The sequence below is a fragment of the Zingiber officinale genome, chromosome 8A (assembly GCF_018446385.1).
Source record: "Zingiber officinale cultivar Zhangliang chromosome 8A, Zo_v1.1, whole genome shotgun sequence".
Taxonomy (NCBI): domain Eukaryota; kingdom Viridiplantae; phylum Streptophyta; class Magnoliopsida; order Zingiberales; family Zingiberaceae; genus Zingiber; species Zingiber officinale.
In genome coordinates this window covers 66,515,303-66,537,356 of record NC_056000.1, presented here as the reverse complement: position 1 = coordinate 66,537,356, position 22,054 = coordinate 66,515,303, and the positions used below count along the sequence as shown (strand labels likewise).

General features: G+C 34.4%; 4 protein-coding genes across 6 annotated transcripts; 1 reads left to right on the top strand and 3 right to left on the bottom strand.

Annotated features, from left to right (window-relative positions):
* The first annotated feature begins 340 nt into the window (after positions 1 to 340).
* Positions 341 to 3,322, top strand: LOC122009346 (DNA-directed RNA polymerase II subunit 4-like). 2 transcript variants are annotated; one of them, XM_042565465.1, is made up of 6 exons: positions 360 to 616; positions 1,911 to 2,019; positions 2,130 to 2,207; positions 2,355 to 2,388; positions 2,461 to 2,529; positions 3,031 to 3,322. In XM_042565465.1, exons 1-6 carry the CDS (start codon positions 568 to 570, stop codon positions 3,106 to 3,108), a joined length of 417 nt encoding a protein of 138 aa, XP_042421399.1. In that variant the 5' UTR covers positions 360 to 567; the 3' UTR covers positions 3,109 to 3,322. The 2 variants fall into 2 exon arrangements, with proteins under 2 accessions (XP_042421398.1, XP_042421399.1); XM_042565464.1 differs by having other exon boundaries at positions 341 to 616; positions 2,355 to 2,529.
* Positions 3,323 to 5,288: 1,966 nt separating this feature from the next.
* Positions 5,289 to 10,443, bottom strand: LOC122011643 (tobamovirus multiplication protein 3-like). 2 transcript variants are annotated; one of them, XM_042568022.1, is made up of 11 exons: positions 10,219 to 10,443; positions 9,952 to 10,042; positions 9,821 to 9,873; positions 9,656 to 9,748; positions 9,499 to 9,570; positions 8,315 to 8,387; positions 8,185 to 8,230; positions 7,437 to 7,500; positions 7,308 to 7,361; positions 7,117 to 7,194; positions 5,289 to 5,689 (listed from the first exon to the last, which is right to left on the bottom strand). In XM_042568022.1, exons 1-11 carry the CDS (start codon positions 10,366 to 10,368, stop codon positions 5,597 to 5,599), a joined length of 867 nt encoding a protein of 288 aa, XP_042423956.1. In that variant the 5' UTR covers positions 10,369 to 10,443; the 3' UTR covers positions 5,289 to 5,596. The 2 variants fall into 2 exon arrangements, with proteins under 2 accessions (XP_042423956.1, XP_042423955.1); XM_042568021.1 differs by having other exon boundaries at positions 9,656 to 9,873.
* Positions 10,444 to 11,574: 1,131 nt separating this feature from the next.
* On the bottom strand, positions 11,575 to 15,309 carry LOC122009345 (putative 4-hydroxy-4-methyl-2-oxoglutarate aldolase 2). Its single transcript, XM_042565463.1, has 2 exons — positions 15,205 to 15,309; positions 11,575 to 12,347 (listed from the first exon to the last, which is right to left on the bottom strand). Exon 2 carries the CDS (start codon positions 12,329 to 12,331, stop codon positions 11,825 to 11,827), a length of 507 nt encoding a protein of 168 aa, XP_042421397.1. The 5' UTR covers positions 12,332 to 12,347; positions 15,205 to 15,309; the 3' UTR covers positions 11,575 to 11,824.
* A 2,945-nt stretch (positions 15,310 to 18,254) lies between these two features.
* Positions 18,255 to 18,941, bottom strand: LOC122010935. The gene has a single exon (XM_042567398.1). The coding sequence runs from the start codon at positions 18,939 to 18,941 to the stop codon at positions 18,255 to 18,257; it is 687 nt and encodes a 228-aa protein (XP_042423332.1).
* Between the last annotated feature and the right edge of the window lie 3,113 nt (positions 18,942 to 22,054).

Sequence of the window (22,054 nt, the reverse complement as noted above, 5' to 3'; positions counted from 1 at the left end):
TATAAAATTAATTAATTTGATTGTTGAATTAATTATTTTTTTTATCAATATTGATATTAAGCAATTACGTTTTTAATCGATTTATGAAATTTATAATCAAAATTAAATAAAAAAAAATAAATTTTCGTATTAACCAAATTAAACTTTCCAATTTTATCGGTTTTGGTAGATTAATTTAATTTAATTGATTTTTTGTTGCTCATCCCTAATTAATATTAAACCATGTTTTCAAATTTTAATTTAATAGTGAGTTTAACTCTAATTTGATATTAAGTTATATTTATGTTAAATAATTATTAAAAATTACATTATATGTTCCTCAAATTTTGTAACCACGGGTGCGAAGGTGTAGTTCGGACCTTGGGCCACAATCAAATTATAAAATTTTATTTATAGGACTTCCTTTCTTAGGTTTTCCGGGGTGCTGAGCCGCGGGAGGGTTTCTGCAGATCCAAATCGTCGGCATCTCTTGCCGGCTTACCTTTCGCCTCCTCTGCTGAGTCTCTACCTTTATCTTGTTCTGTCTCTCGCCCGCCTTCATCGTCTCCGTCTCCGCTGGTTCTCGTCATGTCGGGAGAGGAGGAAGAGAACGCTGCTGAATTAAAGATCGGGGATGGTGAGTAATTTTCGTTCTTTGGGAATTACTATTGAATGTCTTACCTTTCCTCTTTTGTTTTATAATTGTTTGACTCTGTTCCGACTGTAATTTAATCTCCGTAGCAATGTTTTCTTGTGAAGAATCTCATTTGATTTGCTCTTTCATGGATATATGACTTCGGATAAATTGAGTAAGTGCTGCTTAGGTTTTGAATTTCTTTTTCCCGTCCTTTCTCATTCTCCTTGGCAAGGTGTGTATTGTTTGGTTGAACTCGAAAAAGCAAACTGAACCTAGTTAACTTTGCTTTGGGTTTTCTACTTATTGATCGTTTAGTGTCGTTTAATGAATTTATTTTTATTGGGCTAAGTTTCAGTTTTTATTTTTCAAGATAATTTTGACCTGAAATATCACAACGTAGATACAATTTTGGAGCATTTCTGATCATTAATAATAGGAAATGATGAAATAATTAGTTAAATTTTGCTAAGTTGCATCATGTAACTGAAAACATTAAATAGTTTTTTTTTCTTGTAATTAAATATGAAACAGTTTTGAATGTTCTAATGAGTATACATATCAAGCTCTAATTACAAACATAAGAGATGATTATGCATTTGAAGCTGTAACTAAAAACATAAATTTTTATAGTGTTAACTTTATATAAAATGATTAATACTATGGAAATTCTGGTTAAACTGAGCTGAACTAAATCAGCAATCCTGGATTGGTTTTAGTTTAGTTTGATTTGGTTTTGATTTAGGTAGAACATTTTCATGTGTTTGCCTTTTTGTTTCCATTCATGGCTTCACTTTTAATCCTTTTTTTTTTTCCATTTTATCTTAACGTTATATCAATGGCACAATTTGTACAAACCTCTCACATTAGGAAGATATTCTGTAGAATCTTCAAAAATGACATGGATGTGAAGTCTTGGTTAACCCTTCATAGTGAATGATTAGACTTATTTATTAAAGTCTTTACTCTCTCATCCTTCTTTTGTTCTTACCTAGTCTCAGTTGACCACAATGCTTAAGCTTCCATAATGTGATACAATGAAAAAAAATTTCTCATCAGGATTTTTCTGTGAGGCATGGACCAAATATTTTCTTGCAAAATCAGTACAATCATAACTGGCTACTGTTGGTTAGCATAGCTTTAATTTTGTATTTCATGCTGAAGTTTCCTGCTTGTTTTCATGTAGCTTCAAACTTAAATTTTACTGGTTTTAGACGTATGTTGACATTATTGTTATTTCTCTAAGTTACGAGAAGTTATACTATTTCTGTCATTATTGATTTCTTTAAAATTCCAGAGTTTTTGAAGGCCAAATGTCTGATGAATTGTGAAGTTGCTCGAATTCTCGATCACAAATACGATCAACTCCAGCAGATGTCTGCTGATCCTACAAACCAGATCTCCCAGTGAGTGGTTCTTCACTTTAATCATTTTGTTTGTCTTTTTTGCCTTGTGACAACACTTTCACATTCACTTTCTTATCTTTAGCTTCACTGACGTTGTTGTTATGATTCAGAGTATTTGAGAAATCAATGCAATATGTCAAACGCTTTAGTAACTACAAGAACACAGATGCAGTGAGGCAAGCACGAGAGTATCCTTAATTTCATAATTGTGCATGAAAGAACGTTCGTTCAATATATTCAGTATGGACATCTGGGTCTGTAGCTTATTTTCTTTTATCCATTTCTAATTTTCTTCCTACAAGTTCCAAAAGTTTCAACCTTAATTGGTTTCGTAGAGTTCTAAGCAGATACAAATTAGCGGAGTTTGAGGTATGGCCATTTTTTCGCTTGAAATTCCCGAGGCATCTCGTAACATTTAACCATATTAATGTTCATTTGCAGCTTTGTGTACTGGGAAATCTCTGTCCTGATACTGTTGAAGAAGCTATTGCAATTGTCCCATCTATCAAGGTATATTTCTTTAGAACTATCTCATTAAAGGAGATTTTTTGACATTTTATTTGGGTGCTTGTCTCGAATTTGCTAAGATTTTTAGTGAATACGCTGGAACAAATAAAAAACAAGCTTGAATATAGTCAAGCTTGGGTTAGCTCTCTGCTCATCCTGTCTAGTCCCTTAGATGGATAGGTTATAGACAAAAAAGGACAACAATTCATGGATGTCCCAAATGTTTTATTCAATAATGTAGTTGCACTTTGTATAACAAATGAAATAAGATCACACATTCATGTAGGGGGGTGATCTTGTGATATAGATGGTATTCGTACTTCTGAATCCTGAAGAGTTCTAGTCTATTTGTGTTAACGATGGCCATCTTACTTGCCATTAGTGCATTATCATCTGTGCTTTCTCCTAAGAAAATTTTGATTCAATTCACTCTGTTTTTGCATTTCAAGGTTGATTTTATTTCGCAACTAATAGATTGCAATTGGAAATGCTTATGATTCACAGAGCAAAGGTCGGAAGCTGGAAGACGATGCGATTGAGAAAATGCTGCACGATCTCTCGTTGATCAAGAAATTTGAGTAGCACGCTAACACGATGGATGGAGTAATTGCTGGAACCAACACTGATAGTCGAGGCATTGCTCTTAGAATCGATATGTTGTGCCCACTGTTTAATTCTATCGCAGGAAACTGGTGCTTTGGATACAAGCATTGTAGTAGTAGGAATTGTCCGTTGGTAGTGTTGCACTTTTGTTTTAAGATCAGCTTTACACTTTATAAAATTATAATTATTTTAATTTTAAGAGTAAAAACACATTCTAGTACTTTTTTATTATTATTAAAAATCTAGGATGCTAATATGTCTTTTGTCACAAACTAATTTTAAAATTAGCATATTATTACTTTAAAACAAATGCCTAGAGAAGCCTGTTAGATTTGGAAGGAATGGTAAATGGAATCAAAACATAAATTTTACAGACCAAGCATATGCAAACTAATCGAATATAATGAAAATATTGATATATGAGTTTAAGTTCCGGACTAAGGATGCAAACTAATCGAATATAATGAAAATATTGATATATGAGTTTAAGTTTGAAAAATATATGTGATATTTGAATTAGATTTTAAGTTTGAAAATGTGAATAATTTTTGTTTAAACTTGTTTTGAAATAAATTTGATTGGAATTGTTTAAATTTTCAAATTTTAGTTTGAAGTGATTTAAGTTTGAGTTCATTTGAATTATTGAGATTTTAATTTGAGTATATTAAAATTATGTCGAAATTTTAATTTGAGTATATTAAAATTATGTCAAAATAATATGAATAATTAAAAAAAATATTATAGAATTAAATTTGATTTAAAAAAAATTATCGACCCTAATAAAATTCAGTTTTGAATTTGATAATTTTAAATATGAATTAAATATTCGTCAAAGTGACTCAAGAAATTCATGAACAAGTTTGAGTCATATGCACCCCTACTCTGTACCCACATCCAGAACACAAGGTATGCCAAACAAATCTTTCTTCTATTTCTTCCGTCGTTTATGATGTTTTATTGAATACAATTTGATATCATGCTTAGTTCATAGTTTACCAAGAAAACTACAAACAAATAGAACAATAGAATCAAAAGAGCAGCTTACAGGAGTCAAACTAGTTGGCCTATATCAATTGAACCGAGTTTCGAATGAATAAGAAACACTATATCTGAGTTGCGCACGCAACATCAACAATATAAAAAAGCAACCGTTCAATTCAACTTGTGAATAATTGAATAAATTATTATAGATTTAAATTCGGCTCGAAAGAGTTATCGACAGTTCAATTCAAATTTGATAATTTTAAATATAAATTAAATATTTTTTAACTGGCTTGAAGAATTTAGAAAAAGTTCGCTTCATTTCTACTCTGTTCCCACATCCGCAGCACAAGGTATGCCAAACAAACCTTTCTTCTACTTCTTCCGTCGTTCATGATCTTTTATTGAATACAATTATATTTGACATCATGCTTAGTTCATATTTTACCAAGAAAAAGAAAATTACAAACAAATAGAACAATACAATCAAAAGAATAGGGACGTAATCGAGTCGAGCTGAACTCTTGAATGTTTGAGTTTGATTTATTTATAATCGAATCGAGCTCGAGCTTTATTTAACGAATATATTCATGACTCATAAGCTTATTTAAATTTTTATCGAGCCTAAACGAGTTTAATAAATATAAATTATAAATTTAAATATTCATTAAAAAACTAAATTATATATTTAGAGAAAATTAAAATATTCTTATTAAAATTTATAATTTTAATCTAATAAACAAATTTAATATATTTATCTATATATATTTTATAAGTAGAATATAAAATCTATAAATTTAATATCAAAACTATTATTTTTTCATTTAAAATTTGATTTATGAACTTATTAACGAATATGTTCACGAGTTAACGAGCCGAATATTGTACAACTTGAGCTTGATTTATTTATTTTAACGAACCTTATTAAACGAGTTCAAACGAACTTTTATCAAATTGAAGTTCGAATAGTTCATGGGCGACTTAGTTTATTTATATCCTAACTTACATAATTCAAACTAGTTGGCCTACATCAATTGAACCGAGTTTCGAATGGATAAGAAACACTATAACTGAGTTGTGCACAGAACACCAAAAATATAAAAGCCAGAGTGTCAATATAACCGAGTTGCGCACAGAACATCAACAATATAAATCCAGAGTGTCATTACCATGAAAAAATAAAAAAGAAATATGATCGAATGAATAGCTTACACAATCCGTATCAGTTGAACCGAGTTTCTAATGAACAATAAACACTAAAACCGAGTTGTGCCCAGAACGTATCAAAGAATTACTCAGTTGCAATGATTTAGTCGTGAGAGTTTAAATAACGATACACAGACCTGCAAACAAAGTATTTCTCAATCCTGATGAAGCAACCCTAATTCTTCGAATCATATCACAATCTAGGGGATTGCCACTTTCCGCTAAACTCAATCTCTGTATACTTCAGCATCAAATAGTTCAGGAACTGCTACTACTTCAATTAGTGAATTGGGTGATACTGAGTTATATCACGTTTAGGTGGCAGCTTCCTCAAGATGAAAAGTACCGAGGAAGAAGGCAGGATCTCAACAAACTGTAAGAGACAGAAATATTGCACATCATTAAAAAAAAAAGCTCAAATAAATGTCAATTATCGATAAGAAATAAAAAAGCGTTGGTTCAACTCTGAATCTTGTAAGATTGTAGTTTCTTTCAGTGATTGAGATGAGAAGAAATCAGAATAGCAATTCATTCATTTAAGCCTCCCCCTTTGTAAGCTCATGTGAGATTAAAAAATTAGGCACCATCACAAATTCCCTCGCTTGGGGCATGTTTTGAGGGGAAAACATCAAGGAAATAAGCTGACCGAAAATTTTTGCAAGACAGATATTTGGCAATTCTGTTCCTATAAATTTCCCCACTACTTTTTCCTTTGTTTGTAGAAAACCGGCCCTTAGTCTCACGCGAGATCCAATACCGGCGTCGGCATACACAGGCAACCCTTTTCCAATGCGTTATCATTACTGAGATTAGATTAGGCCTGCTCCCATATCATATATCACAAGCAACCCAAATAAGAAAAATGGTTTATGAACTTACTATGCATAAGCATTGACCCAAATTCCTTAAATCAAAATTAATAATAATCCCTTTATTAGATAGATCTAGATTAGGGTGTCACATGTGTCCACTTTTTCCTTTTTATAAACTTTTCTAGTTTTTAAATCTGTGATATAAATTTTTATGTCGATATTTACTCATATAAATTCTATCTAGATTGTATGCACTTTATTTTTACAAACTTTATATAGTCATTAGAGATTTAAATCTATGATCCTGTAATGGTTTTATTCGTATTCTATTTGTTTTACTAGCTAAACTCAACTAACAGGTGAACTGAATCAAAACTCACTCTGAAAAACACCAACAAAGTTGCGTTTTTTATTCGCATTCTATTTGTTTCACCAGCTAAACTCAATTAACTTTGAATTTCACCAAAATAATTTTGGTTGACCACAACAGTTATCCCCTACCAACCACCGAAGAGAGAAATATCAGTTCTACAAGATATTTTTAATGAAAAAATTGACATCAGTGCCAATGAAATCGTCAAATAATGTTTGTCTCAACTATTTAAGGTAGACAATCTTATCCTTCCATTAATCTCAGTGCCGATTAAATATCATCGGTTATTATATAAGATAAGAGGAGTCTTGGCACAATGATAAAGTTGCCACCATATGACCTTGTAGTCACAGGTTTGAGTCATGAATACAATGTAAGATAAGATTACGTATAATAGACTTAATATGGGTTGCCATTTCCATGGGACACCACATTGGCTAGAGTTTCGTGCACTGGTCCGTCCTTTATTATTTAAGGTCATATCTCTGAATTAGGAGACACAAAACCTGAATCATATTAAAATGCATCCATTCCCAAAGTACCACTAATTTCTAACAAAAAAACCATGTTATGACAATCATCATTTATACATACAAATAGAATGGTGGATAATACCATGTAGTAGACGAAGTTCAGAATTGGGTGGTCGAGAACATCAAGTTCTGCGGTTCTATCAAATGCGTTGATGCACATCTGAAAATTAGAGTCCAAATAAGTAAAACTAATACGTCAGTTATCTCGCAAGAAAGGTTATGAAGCAAAGCATAAGTTGCAAGTGACTGAGTGCCTCTAGACTCTTTACTTACCAAAACACATCTGAATAAAAAACAGAGGAAACATATAGCTGCAACATAGCCGATCTATACAAGAGAAGTAGAAAAAGGGTAATCAGTGAAGGCAAATGCAAAAGTGAACAGCAATACATCATAATATACCTCCTGCAACTTCTTTCGGCGCCCTTTCGATTCCACAGGGAAGTGCTTCAACATTAAGAAAAGCCTAATGATAACATAATATAACTTCATAAAGCAAACAAAAATGAGTGCTGAAGGTGGAACGAAGTTCTCATGATTAAAAAGGGTCATCATATGTGAGAAATGAAGATGCATTGAATAATTTCTAAAACTAGACACAATACAACTTTTGAGGTTTACTTATGTTTTAGCCGTACCTAATTATTGGGAAATAAACAACAATATTACAGGAACAAGTTTATTCATCCTAGAAACTTCTGGTTTGTTCCAAAATACCTTGTAGGAGCGAAACACCAGAACAAGTGGTGTGATAAATGAGTAAAACCTTTGAGCAAGTCTTAGCTGCATAGTCAGCAATGACTAGCAGGCCTCGTTAATTCTCAGATAGACTTGTTTCCTTCAGCATTAATTCACATTTTAGATGTTGGTATGCCTGCAATGTTTTTTTTTGGTGCGACTGTTAAATAGTTTTTGGTATTTAAAAATCTAGGAGCTGGATGCAGGCGAAAACCAATATTGTGATGAATCTCAGGCTTTCCCATAATCTTGCCTTTACTATGCAAACAAATAAACCATAACAGAGACCTGCTAGGAAATAGGACGTCGGCAAACTAAAAACTAAAAACATAGTATCATAAAAGAATGAAACAAACATAGAATTTGAATTGAATCTGAGGTGAAAATGTGTTCATTAGCAGATTTGACATACCTCCCACCGTACAAAAGGAAACCAAAGGCAGCAAACAATGAGACACCTGTTGGAAGCATAAAATATTCCCCGTATTATATTTCATTCATGTATATTGGGTTATTAAGTAACACAGGAACAAGAACAAAACCTGCAAATAACATTTGGGAGACAATTATCATGGCTTGGATTGGCTTCCACCACAGGACCAGCCAAAGTGAGATCTGCAAACAATTGAAAAAAATGATGCCACTCTCTAAAATAGTCGAGACAAGTGTAAGATTCTCTACTAGACACAAACATACATAGAGGAATAATAATTACAATTTATTCAGAGCCAAAATAGTCAGCACAAATGAGCAATGTTGTTTGGCATCAACAGAGTAACATATATGAACTAGAGTGAATCTTTTTTCCCCATTCCCTTGCCTAAACTTTCATCACAAAAACAAAATCTTACAAGAGCTATCTGATCTAGTATTTCAATTTGCATGTAAACAAAAATGTTAAGGAAGACACAGGTCTATTGACCATCTCAAATGCATAACCGAGTTCAATCATAGATACCAGAGAAAGACCAATAGTGAAGACTACAAGTGTCATAAGCATACTTGAAGACATGTGCAAGGTAATACAATGCTAGTTTTCATAACGATACTAGGATAGTATAGAAAAGAGTTTAGAGGTGCCTTTCTTTTGGTTCCTCATTGTTCTTTCTATCTCCTCATAGTCCCTGCCAAAATGCAAAAAACATTCGTCTAGTTTTGAGAGTCCAGGTTCATAATACCAAACCATCCAATAAGGTCCAGAAGATAATTACTTCAGATGTAATTCACAGCAAATGCATGAAGCATTAATCTAGTTTCCTCTCTTTTTTCTTCCAAAAGATGGCACTCTTCTACCACTTCATCATCCATTTATAGTCCAAACCTTGTGCTCACTATACCAAAATCAAACCTAAATTTCATTTGAGTGACAACTTAGAGGTAATAGCTAAGATGAAATACAATAGTGATTATGCTTATTAGTTCACTTTAACTAGTACTCTGATATATCTAAACAACAAAGGAAGAGGATTGAATCAGAAGGGATAACTGAAGTCATCAATGAACATGAATTGAACACCATAATCCATTTGGAACTTGTAGAAAACTTTTCCATGGAAATCACATACTAATAGTATGATTATCTGTGTCCTCATACAACCATGGAGAAATATCAAAATCCAATGGATAGAGCCATAAAATACTTAAAAAGGCATATGAACCATGTATATAGAAGTTTTTTTCAACCACAGAAATAAGCACAATGTTAATGCTACAAAGAAAAAAATACCTGTGTAACATACACAACTGTGTTAATTGCACAGAACATAGGCCCTAGCTCATCAGTCGATACTGAACGTGCCTGAAAATAACACCAAAAAAACAAATAAGCACACAGCTCAATTTGCGTTCCTTAAACACTCATAGATCATATTGTGAATACCAACCTGATAGTAGATTTCTGCCCAAAATAATACCAGCAATGCATAGGTAGTAAAGAATGCAAGACCAGGAAAGTCCAGAAGAATATGTTGAATTATCTGAAACTCCAACAAGTATATACATGCACTCAATAACCATGAAGCATATATCAGAGAAGAAGAAGAAGGTACCTCAGGGCTTATTTTCTCAATACCCCGACGAAATGCAAAGACCAGTGACCGAACTGCAAATTGCAAGTACAATATAACGCTAAACATGAACATGCAAGGAGCATGTTACTAAAAAAAGCCATCTTATTTACCGCCGTCAACAAGGAAATTCAAAAAGTAGAAGACCTTCTGCGCCGTCCAACCAAACTCCGGCACTCTACATTCAATCCTAATCAATTGAATCTGCAATTAGAGAACATAGAGAATGAACACAGCGATATGCAACAATAATCCCACGCAACTGTAAATTAGTCAAATTTCCCATTCCAGCAAACACCAGAATTCAAAATCAGAAAACGAAACCCTAGAGCGCACGATCGAGAAATGAAGTTGAAGCAAAAGGGAGGGAGGGGGATTACGAGGGCGATAGCGGACAAGAGGCCGTAGAGGAGGGCGAGGGTGTGGAAGATCCGATCTTGCCACAAGGCAGAGCCGTTCACCTCGTCCGACCACCCGGTGCCGCTCCGGAGCGCGAGCAAGGCCGGCGAAGACACCATAAACCGGCGCATCCTCCGAGGGCGACACTCTCCAGCAATTGGAGGTTCTCCTCGCCGAACGATAAAGAGAGAGGGAGAGAGGATGGGCAGCGATGGAAAGGAAAGAATAATTTTCAAAATGTATATTTTTTCAAAATGCCTTTTCAAATTTTGATAATGTTAAAATGTGCTTTAACATTTTTTTTAATATAAAATATTTTTTTTTAAAAAAATTATAACATTAGTTGACTATTTAAAATCTAAAGTATTTATGCAAATTCTAAAATTTTTTAGAATTAATTTTATTTAAATTTAATGCTTATATGCAATAAATGAATCTGATAAAATTTGAACTTTTCTTTTCTATAATTTAATAATTATTTATTTCTCAAGAATTATAATCATTTAATTTATTTTTAAAATGCAATGAAAATAATGCTCATAATTATATTTGCATTATACTTTATTTTTTAAACACTTATAATAGTTAATTAATATTTAAACCAATGTATAAACTTCAAATTATTGAATGCTGAAAAATATTAATTAACATATTTTTTTAATTACATAATTAAATTAATCTTAACTTTAATCATAAATTATAGGATAAAAATCATAATGACACTATTTAAAAAAAATATTAATGCCCTCGGGCGTAGTGCAGATCGTAGACGCATGACATCTCTAACGTAATGACCAAGCATCAATTTTAAGGCCACCTAGGACATCTATATTTTTTTTTTTAAAAAAATATTAAAAGAGCACCTATATACAAAAAATGTGTGATCTACATTTTAAAAAAAAGTATTAAAAGAGCACCTATATTTTTAGAATATCCTTGTCTAATATTTTTTAACAAATTATTTCAAATAATTTTAGTTAAGTGCTCTATATTTTTAGAATATCCTTGTCTAATATTTTTTACCAAATTATTTCAAATAATTTTAGTTAAGTGCTCTGTATTTTTAGAATATCCTTGTCTAATATTTTTTACCAAATTATTTCAAATAATTTTAGTTAAGTGCTCTATGTTATAGTAATTTTAATCAAAATTACTGTAATACTATTTAATTAATTTTTTATTAAATTAGATTACTTTTGGATTAGAATTGTTCTAAATATAGTAATTTAATTAAAATCAATTTTAACTAAACTAGATCACTCCTCCTGGAAGGTCTAGATTCTTACCTAGCTCATGCTTCCAGGAGTTTTGTTAAGTGTTTTTATTCTTGTAAACTATTTAGAAATAAAAAGCACCATTTTGATTGAGTTGTAATACAAAATTTACTAGTTTCTTAACTTAAAACCCCAAATCACATTCATTACATACATCAAGAGTCGCTAATCGAGTCTCCAACGTCCTTAATCTTAGTCGAGTTTGATACTCAAAAGAGGATCAAGAAGTTACATCTCAAATTGATCAAATGTGGTTCACTTAATGCAGCATGGCCATGGCCATGGCCATGATTCATGTTCTATCAGAAGGATTTCAAACAGAGATCTCAGTCCTGGAAACCAAAATGCCATCACTGTCAGCGTAGAGCCACTCGCCATCAGAAATCCTCGTCCCGGCGATGTTAACCGCTGCATGCTTCTCCCCAAAGCCTTTCTTGTTGGCCTTCATGGGGTGGGAACCCAAAGCCCTTACACCGATGTCGCAGCCATTGATCTCGTCCACGTCCCTGATGCAGCCGTTGACGACAATGCCAGCCCAGCCATTGTTCTGAGCCTGTTGAACCGGGTTGCCTCCCAAAATGGCGCAACGCATGCTTCCTCCTCCATCGACAACAAGGACACGGCCATTTCCTCTCTCCTCGAGGAACTCACGAATGAGGACGTTGTCCTCGAAGACCTTGAGGGTGACAATGGGGCCGGAGAAGACCTGCCGCCTCCCATAGATTTGGAAGATCGGCTGGAGGGCCCGGAGCTCACCGTTGAGGATCAGATGGGGGTTTGCATCACATGCTTCAGCAGTTGCTAATGGTAAAGCAGACATTTTGTTCAGTCAGGACCTGGAAAAACAGAGGAGCTTCGATTAAAAATGTTTTGGCTTCTGAGTAAAAATATCAGCAGCAAAATTCAAGGGAAAAAAAGTAGTATCAGTGACAAAATCCATAAAATTAGAGTGCACTAATGACTTCCTAATGCTGTAATTGACATCTACACCAGTAATGTGTAAACTTCGTTCGGTTCATAAAATTGAATAGACAAAGAGTCAAATAAACAAGGAATAGAATACGTATAAATATGAAAGGCTGCTTAAAAGGGAGAACTTGGATCTCTGCAATGTTTCACTTCAGAAGCTGATGTAGAAATGCCAGGTTTCAAGGTAAGTGCGTCTATTTTTCTGGAGAACAACTCATGATCTTCACACAAATTTGGCAGGCACAGCCACATTTAGCCATTGATAATTTCCATTATGCTTCTCAGTGGAAGAATTCCTACTTCACCAGTTTAGGAATGGTTCCTTGTCTTAGGGCATACAGAAAAGAATAGGATCACCGGTTTGATATAAACTTCTTTTCAGATGGTCTTGTGCAGCAAATGATGGTCTTCTGGGAAGCTAATCTATGTATGGCAGACTGTTCTCTCCAAGAAAAAAAGAAAAATCTAGCCTAGGAATTTCTTAGATGGATCGAGGTTAACTTAGTAGACAACATCAGTGCACCAGTTGAATGGACCAACAGGTGTTTCCAAGATGAACACTGATGCCTCAGTTGTCCCACACATGAGTGGTGCAAGCCTAAGAAGAGTCATTCAAGATCATTCGGATGGATTGTAGGTGGGGCAATCTGCACTTCTTATCAGCTTTTCGCTGTGAAGTAGAGCACCTGGGTATTAAGTTGGATCTAGAGTTAAATGTTGAACGATAACATATCTAATTTTATGTGTGGAGCCATATTGTCTAGCTGTAGTTCAATAGATCAAAATACCATCCTCCTCTTCAAACCATCCATGCTGCAAGACTATGGATGAAAAAAAAGTGCTCTTGAACAGGGATTGGACAGTCTCCCATTCATATTGGTCAAGGAACAGAAACTTATTTGTCGATTTGCTTATTTTCTTTCTATCCTGTAGCAGTTCATCATTTCCACTTAGGTATACATGTTACCTTCATTCTAGTTCCTGATAAAGTTTACCAACACTCATGTCCCCTTTCGACCTAAAATGATAACAATTCTGCACGGTTGATAAGCTTATAAACTAAACTACAAGACCTTTCTACATAGTTATGCCATTTCCTCCAAGCATATATGTTAACAAAAGAAAAAAAGATATTTGACACATAAAGCATGAACCAACAAATGTCCCATTTGAAACCATAATAGTTGAAATTAGAATTCTATTTTCAATATTATACTAGAATGTTTAATAGAAAAACAAGTGGGAATTAGAGTTCAATTTTCATATAACATTGAATAACAAAAAATCCTAGCAAATCGGCCAGGTTTGTGTTTAAGAATTTTTTGAAATCACAAATATGAGGCCTACAATATAATACCAAATATATCCAAGTCCCATGATGCTGCAAATAAGAAATGAAAATTTGATTTGCTTTTTCTCTTCAAACAAATCTTTAGAATTCCTTATTGATACTGAATTATAAACCTTTCTTAAAGAAAAAATTGGCTCTAAACAAACTTATAGCACAGAAAACATCTATCTATGTTAAGAAGTTGATAACAGTTTTTCCTTGAAAAGGATGGAGAATTACCATGCATAACTCACCAGCAAATTAACAAAAAGTATAACCAATACAATAAAAAAATGACTTCCTAATCATTTGGATAAGGTAACATTGATCTTTTATGTGAATTCTACTGGTATCAATATTGCTAGTCAAATAAATTGCACTTCGTACTCCATTTTTTTTATAAAATTAAACATTGCTATATCTTCTTCAACTTTTTGCACATCAATATTTCTAATCAAATTCATTTTGTCCAACTAGAGAAATAAACTTTTTGAACATTTTCACATGCAACAGATAAATATAATTTTAACAGACATTTGGCAATGGCGTGAAACTCCAATCCAAAGATTGTCTTAGTTTTGAGGGAACCGGAGGGGAAGAATCCGCACCAATGTTTTATTGTTAGTGCTATATATAGTTCAAAGGGGAGATTAAGATTCAGATAATTGACTCCGAATAGTTGGGACTAAAATAAGGATGAGAATAATGTTCACACAATATTTGATTATTTCCAAACAACTAAGACTCTGATTGAGTAATCAGAAATGAATACAAGAAAGAATCAGTATCAAATTATTAATACAAAATCCACCAAATTCTAACTACAAATACATTTGCAACCCAAAGGCACCACTGAATCCACAAACGAATTGTAAAGATTGTTATAATAACTTCCTCAGCTATTTTGACTCAATAAGATCAACAGACTCAATCTAATATCTATTGTGTTTGCCTATTAAACTTGATAAAACAAGAACCTCGCTCAAAATCATTCTGAAAGATCTCAAATGATCAGTAACAATACGCAAAAATGAATCAAGGTGAGAACAAACTTCACATAATTGTGTAATGCAGTGAATAACCTAGCTCAAGCTCACTCCCACTGAATTTGATAGATCTATGACCTCGTACAGATTAAAATGACTATATTCCCAAACTACAAGGGGCTAGATTGCAGATTCAAGATTCAATCGACTGAAATGAAATTCAGCAGTCCCTCTGACTGCATACCATGTTCTAGCATTCTTACAGAATCAAAATGGAACCTCGATGGACAAACAGAAGTAAATTAAGAGAACAGCGTTGCAATATTCCAGATTTACCTCTCAAAAGATAAAGCGATCCAGGTAAAAAAAACAAAGAAAAAGCGAGAGAGGGATCAAGATGCTGCTTGCCTGAGGTAGATCGAAGGCGGAAGGAGTCGAACTGGTTGCGATCTGCGAGACTCACCAGAGGAGAGAGGAGGAGAGAGCGAAAGGAGGTGATGAAGGCGAAGGGCGAGGCAGAGGAGGAGACGGATGTGGTATGAGTCTGAGGCGGACCGATGTTAGGCTGTTGAATCTGCAACTGTCTCCTGCTTGGAACTCCTCCAGCAAACAGTTGCACCATTCAGACAAAACACATATCCTTGCTACGATTTTAGATCATCCTAATTTGTCTGAAAACTTACGTCAGTATATCCTCCGACGACTGATTCCTCATTTCCTCCAAAAACTAAGAACATGTTCTTTGTTCTTCTAAGATACTTGAGGATAGTCTTTACCGCAGTCCAATGACCCTCTCCAGGATCTGATTGATATCTACTCGTCATGCTTAATGCATACGAGGCATCTGGTCGAGTGTATATCATAACATACATTATGAACCCTATAGCCGAAGCATAAGGTATCTTGTACATTCTACTTCTTTCCTCTTGTGTTCTTGGACACATAGCCTTGGAAAGATGCACACCATGTGACACTAGTAAATATCCTCTCTTAGAGTCTTGCATACCGAATCTATTCAGTATTTTATCAATGTATACACCTTGACTCAACCCTAGTAACCTACTTTGTCTATCTCGGTGTATTCTAATACCTAAGACATAGTTGCATCTCCAAGATCTTTCATTGATAATCACTCTCCCAACCAAGTCTTGGTAGATTCTAGGCTAGGGATGTCATTGCCTATAAGAAGTATATCATCAATATACAACACTAGGAACGTAATCTTGCTCCCACTAACCTTCTTGTAAACGCAAGGTTCTTTTGGATTTTTGACAAAAGAAAAATCTTTAATGGCTTCGTCAAATCACAGATTCCAACTCCGAGATGCTTATTTTAGTCCATAAATGGACTTCTTGAGCCTACATAACTTATTGGCATTCTCAGATTTTATAAAACCGGAAGGTTGTACCATATATACTTCCTCCTGTAATTTTCCATTTAGGAAAGCAATTTTAACATCCATTTGTCAAATCTCGTAATTCTTGTAAGTCGCTATAGCTAGCAAAATTATAATGGACTTAAGTATTGCAACGGGCGAAAATGTTTCATCATAGTCAATTCCATGACATTGATTGAAACCCTTTGCCACAAGCCTAGCTTTATAGGTACTGATGTTCCCATCCATATCAATCTTTTTCTTGAAGATCCATTTGCACCCTATGGGTTTTACCCCAACTGGCACATCAACCAACTCCCAAACTTGGTTGATGTATATGGAGTCCATTTCAAATTTCATGGCTTTCAGCCATTTCTCATAATCATTTGAAGCAACTGCTTCTTCGTAAGTCGATGATTCATCATCTTCGATGAGTAACACTTCCTTATCTTGGGTTACCAACCAACCATATCTGTTTGGCTCTCGGTGTATTTTTATAGACTTACGTTGATCTCGCGTTTCTTGAGCAGTTTCGGATAAAGGAGACACTTGTACTTGTGACACTGTCTCATTATCCAACTGTTCATCTTCCAACCTATTTGTAGGGTCTATAATTTCTTCAAGATTTACTTTACTCCCACTACTTTCTTTAGAAATAAATTCCTTTTCCAAGAAAGTGGCATATCGAGCAACAATAACTTTGTGCTCACTTGGGAGATAAAAATAATATCCCATTGTAGATTTGAGATAACCTACAAATGTATATTTTATGGATCTTGCTGCAAGCTTATTAGAATTTTCATTCTTCACATAAGCATCACAACCCCATATCTTAAGATAAGACAAATTTGGTTTCTTTCCAAACTATAATTCATAAGGAGTCTTATCTACAGTCTTGGTTGGAACTCGGTTAAGTGTGTGTGCTGCTGTTTCTAAGGCATAACCCCAAAATAACATTGGAAGACTTGCATGACTCATCATTGATTTAACCATATCCATGAGTGTACGATTTCTCCTTTCTGAAACATCATTCCACTCCGGCGTTCTAGACGTAATCAATGAACTCTTGGCTTAGATACTCGCCACCTCGATTACTCTGAGGGACCTTAATCTTCTTATCACTTTGATTTTCTACCTCATTCTTGAACTCCTTAAACTTATCTAGAGTTTCATACTTATGTCTCATTAAGTAGATATATTCATATCTACTTAAATCGTCAGTAAAAGTTACGAAGTAGGTATACGCTCCTCTAGCCTGAACTTGCAATGGCCCACAAACATCACTATGTATGAGTTCTAGTAGTTCCTTTGCCCGTTCACCTATCTTGGTGAATGGCTTCTTGGTCATTTTGCCTTGTAAACATGCTTCACATGTATCTATGGGCTCTAATTCAAAAGAGTCCAAATACCCATTATTGAGTAATCTAGCGATGCGTTTCTGGGTTATATGACCAAGTGTACAGTAAGAGATATGTTAAGTTTGAGTCATGTAATTTCTGTTTCTTACTTTTAATATAATAGATCGGTTCATCTAAGTTAAGAATATAAAGACCATTATTTAATGAATCATTCCCATAGAATATATTATTCAAATAAAAGGAACATAACTTGTCCTTGAATTGAAATACAAATCCCTTGGTGTCTAAACTTGACACCGAAATGATATTCTTTGAGAAACTAGGAACAAAATAACAATTTTCTAAGTTCAAAACAAGTCCGCTAGGCAAATTTATTGAATAGGTTCCTACAGCTAACGCAGCAACTCTCGCTCCATTAGCTACTCGTAGGTCCATTTCGCCCTTGGACAACCGTCTGAAGTCACTTAGACCCTGCATGTTCGCACAAATGTGAGAACTACTTCCAGAATCTATGACCCATGATGAAGAAACAGAAAGATTGCACTCTATCATAAAGATACCTGAAGCATCCACTCCACTAGCATTCTTCTTCATGAAAATATAGCAGTTTTTCTTCCAGTGACCTTTCTTGCCACAATGGAAGCACATGACCTCCTTCTCATCAGATTGGGGTACCTTCATCCCTTTCTTAAGCTTCTTCTGAGCTTGATATTTAGGATTCTTCACTACATTAGCCTTGGGATTGAACTTCCCGGTGCTAGGCACTTGTTGGTCTTTCTGACCATTATTGCATGCAGTGAAGGATTTACCTTCATATCCTTCTCAGCAGTTTTCAACATTACCATCAGATCAGTCAAACTCTTGTCCATGTTGTTCATGTTGAAATTCAACACGAACTGGGAAAATGATAGAGGTAGTGATGACAAGATTAGGTCAACAGTCATGTCTTGGTCTAACTTGGAACCTAAGTTCTCGAGCCTCTCTATGTACCCGATCATCTTGAATACATGAGACCCAACTTGGTTGCCTTCCTCCAGCATAGTATGAAATAGTGCTCGAGAGGTTTCATACCTCTCTACTCTCGCACTCTCTTGGAAGAGGTCACGCAAGTGCTGATCAATCTCCCTAGCACTCATGTTCTTATGTTGTCTTTGCAACTCGGGAGACATAGAAGACAACATAATGCATTGCACATCCAGTGCATCTTCTATATACTGAGAATAATATGACTGATCTTCGTCTGAAGCATTGGGTGTAGGCTCTTTCAGTAGTTCATTTTCGAGCACGTAAATTTTTCTCTCGTGTCTTAAGACGATTTTCAGTTTCCTATACCAATCCAGGTAGTTGGAACCGAGGAGGATATTCTCTTTCTCGAGAATACTTCGTAGTGATAAGGTACTTGTGTTTGTCATCTAAAATTTAAAGCAGAGTTTTAGTATTTGTGGAATATATTTAATAAAGGTCTTTCATAACTCCTATTATTTTATTCAAGTCCAACAACCCTCACTGTTAGAATCGGAAATTGGTTGGTAACAATTCATAATAGGGTCGAAACCCTGAATCATATAGAATGCACACAGCTGAGTTGTACCTACATGTTACATTCATCAAGTAGGCCTAAAATTGCCAATCACAAATCTATGCGACTTTCGGTATATTCTTGTTGAGCCTTATATTCTCAACACTTGCTCCTCAAATCAGTTAACCTTAGCTGAACTAAACAAGTCAACGAATTTGAGTTAAGTTGACCCACTAATAATTATGATAAATTATAGATATTTTGACACAAGCCCACAGCTGAGCTGTACCGACTTATGTAAAAACTCTAACTATCATCATAGTTATTAGTGGAGGGCTTTTAACATATCTTGACTTTAATATATTTTAGGGATTTTATAATTATTAAAATGTCTCACCATAATTAACTTCTTGTGCATTTGCACAATCTCATTACGAGATTTATCTCCATTAGTCCTCTTAGTCTTTTAAGACAAATAGATCTCCAAGATATTAACATGTTAATCTACTTATGTCATAAGGAATTTATATCTAAATTATAACACGTATTACTTTATAGGTTTTAGACAAAATTCATTTCTATCATGAAATGTTACGGTATATAACTCGCAATAAAGAAATTAAGATTTCTTTGAAATCTCTTGAAACACTGATTCTTCAAATAAATTTTGAAGAATCGGCTTCGTACAATATAATCCAACCACGAACCTTGCTCTGATACCACTGTTGGGTTCGGAGCGCAGCGGAAGATATATATTGAATCATAGATCTTTCGTGGTACATATAGTTTTACATAAAATAATATAAAACATACGTCGAGTCCTCGATATGTGTGAATAATATCACAGACAGATAAGAGCCCCACCTGTGACTCCTCTAGTGGTATCCACGCGCACTAGATCACGAACTTGACACAATCCGTTAGGTGCTAACCTCTTGGATCGACAAAGTCTTGGAATCACTACAATCTCTTCCAAACGAAGAAGAAGTTGACGAGGGAAACTCAGAGAGAATCAATTCTACTCTCGTATCTTTTCGAGGATGGCTACTTATAGCCTCCAAGGAATACGAAGAGTTAAGTTCTCAATAAATTCATCATTTATGATCTTCATTAATTAGGAAGATGAAGAATTATAGGCTCCATAAATTCTTCATTTATAATCTTCATTATTACAACTCTTCAAATTATTCATTAATTATCATTATGATGACTCTTTGAATTTTCCATTAATCATCATGATTATGGTTATTCGAATTCTCTCTTCTTTGTATCAAATAAATCCTTATTTGATCTTTATCTCGACTAGCTTCTGATACCATTGTTCATGTCTACGTGCTATACGTGCGACCCTCTAGGTTTTATACACGAAGGCAGTGTAAATCCATACACAGACTAAGGTAACTGTCTAGCAACAGTTTTTAGCCACCCAACGCGATAAAATTAATATCAGGCATAAACTGTACACCACTATGAACCGATTACTGTGTAATTCAATCTCTTCATCTAAGCCTACATCTCAATAAATTCGATACATTATGCATCATTACCAAATTAATTGTTTTACTTGATTTCCAAGATATAATAGACTCCTCTTGAATGATAAATCATTCCTCCCATGACCATGGATTTTCAGTCACTAATATCTCTATCAAGCGGTCATGATTTTAACTCCTAATCCAAGAGAGCGATGAATCCTCTATTGACTCAACACTATTCTCTCTACGCTTTGTCAAACACCAACTACCGTATTAATCACAATCTGATTAAAGACGGCTTTTAACGACATCAAAACACATAACTCCACGGATAGAATAAATGAAGGTCTCAAGTCAAAAGATTAGTTCACTCGTTCATAAGAGGAATAACTAATGATGTTTAATTTGTGGTCTCCTCTTGAGCGGGTCGTGTCCAGTGTACCTTAAACTCAAGGCACCCCCAAGTACAACTTAGATATCCATCCCTCCGGTCTATCTCGACCTAGTCATACTCAGCGTTGATCTAGATATCTATGTCCCCTCTAGATATCTATTCGATCAAGGGTTGTTTTCAGATTAATATACCGATTAATCTGTGGGACTTTATTATTAATCATATACGTACAGAAAAGTAAATAATTAATGATAAATTCTTATCTTTATTAAATAATTATCCACAAAATACATAAGAAGTGTCTTGACACATAAGTGCACACACTAACACGAACATGTTTAGATAATTAAGATATAATTAGGTATTTTGAATGGAATTCTCAAGTTCCCTATATCGACTTAAAATGTTTGAAATATCTCTTAAAATACTCTTAGGGAGCGTTTGGTTTAGGGGAATAGGAGTGGGGAATGAGAATGAGAATAATTGATTATCATGGTTAATATTTGGATTATAGGAGTAGGAATACAAATAAGGGAACGAATCTTTGAAATTGGGTAATAACTCATTCCCATGTACCTCCCCTTCAATGAGTCATTATTCGATTTTCATCAATCAAAATATTCTCTTATTCCAAAAATACCTAATACCAAATATCAAAATATATTTATTTATTTTTTCTTTCATATCACTTCTCTCTCCTTGTTCTCTCTTATCATTTTATCACACACTTTCTCTCTCTTTAATCTCTCCTATCACACTCTCTTCCTTCTTTGTTTCTCATCATACTTTTCCTCTCATCATACTTTCTCACTCCTCAATCTCTTCCATCGCACTCTCTTCCTTCTTTGTTTCTCATCATACTTTTCCTCTCATCATACTTTCTCACTCCTCAATCTCTTCCATCGCACTCTCTTCCTTCTTTGTTTCTCATCATACTTTTCCTCTCATCATACTTTCTCACTCCTCAATCTCTTCCATCACACTCTCTTTTCTCTTTTTTTCTCATCACACTTTCGCTCACATCACACTTTCTCCCTCTTCAATCTCTCTCACCATACTTTCTCTCTCCTCAATCTCTCATCACACTCTCTCTCCTCATTTTTTTCTCATTACATTTTCTCTCTCTTCATCCTCTCC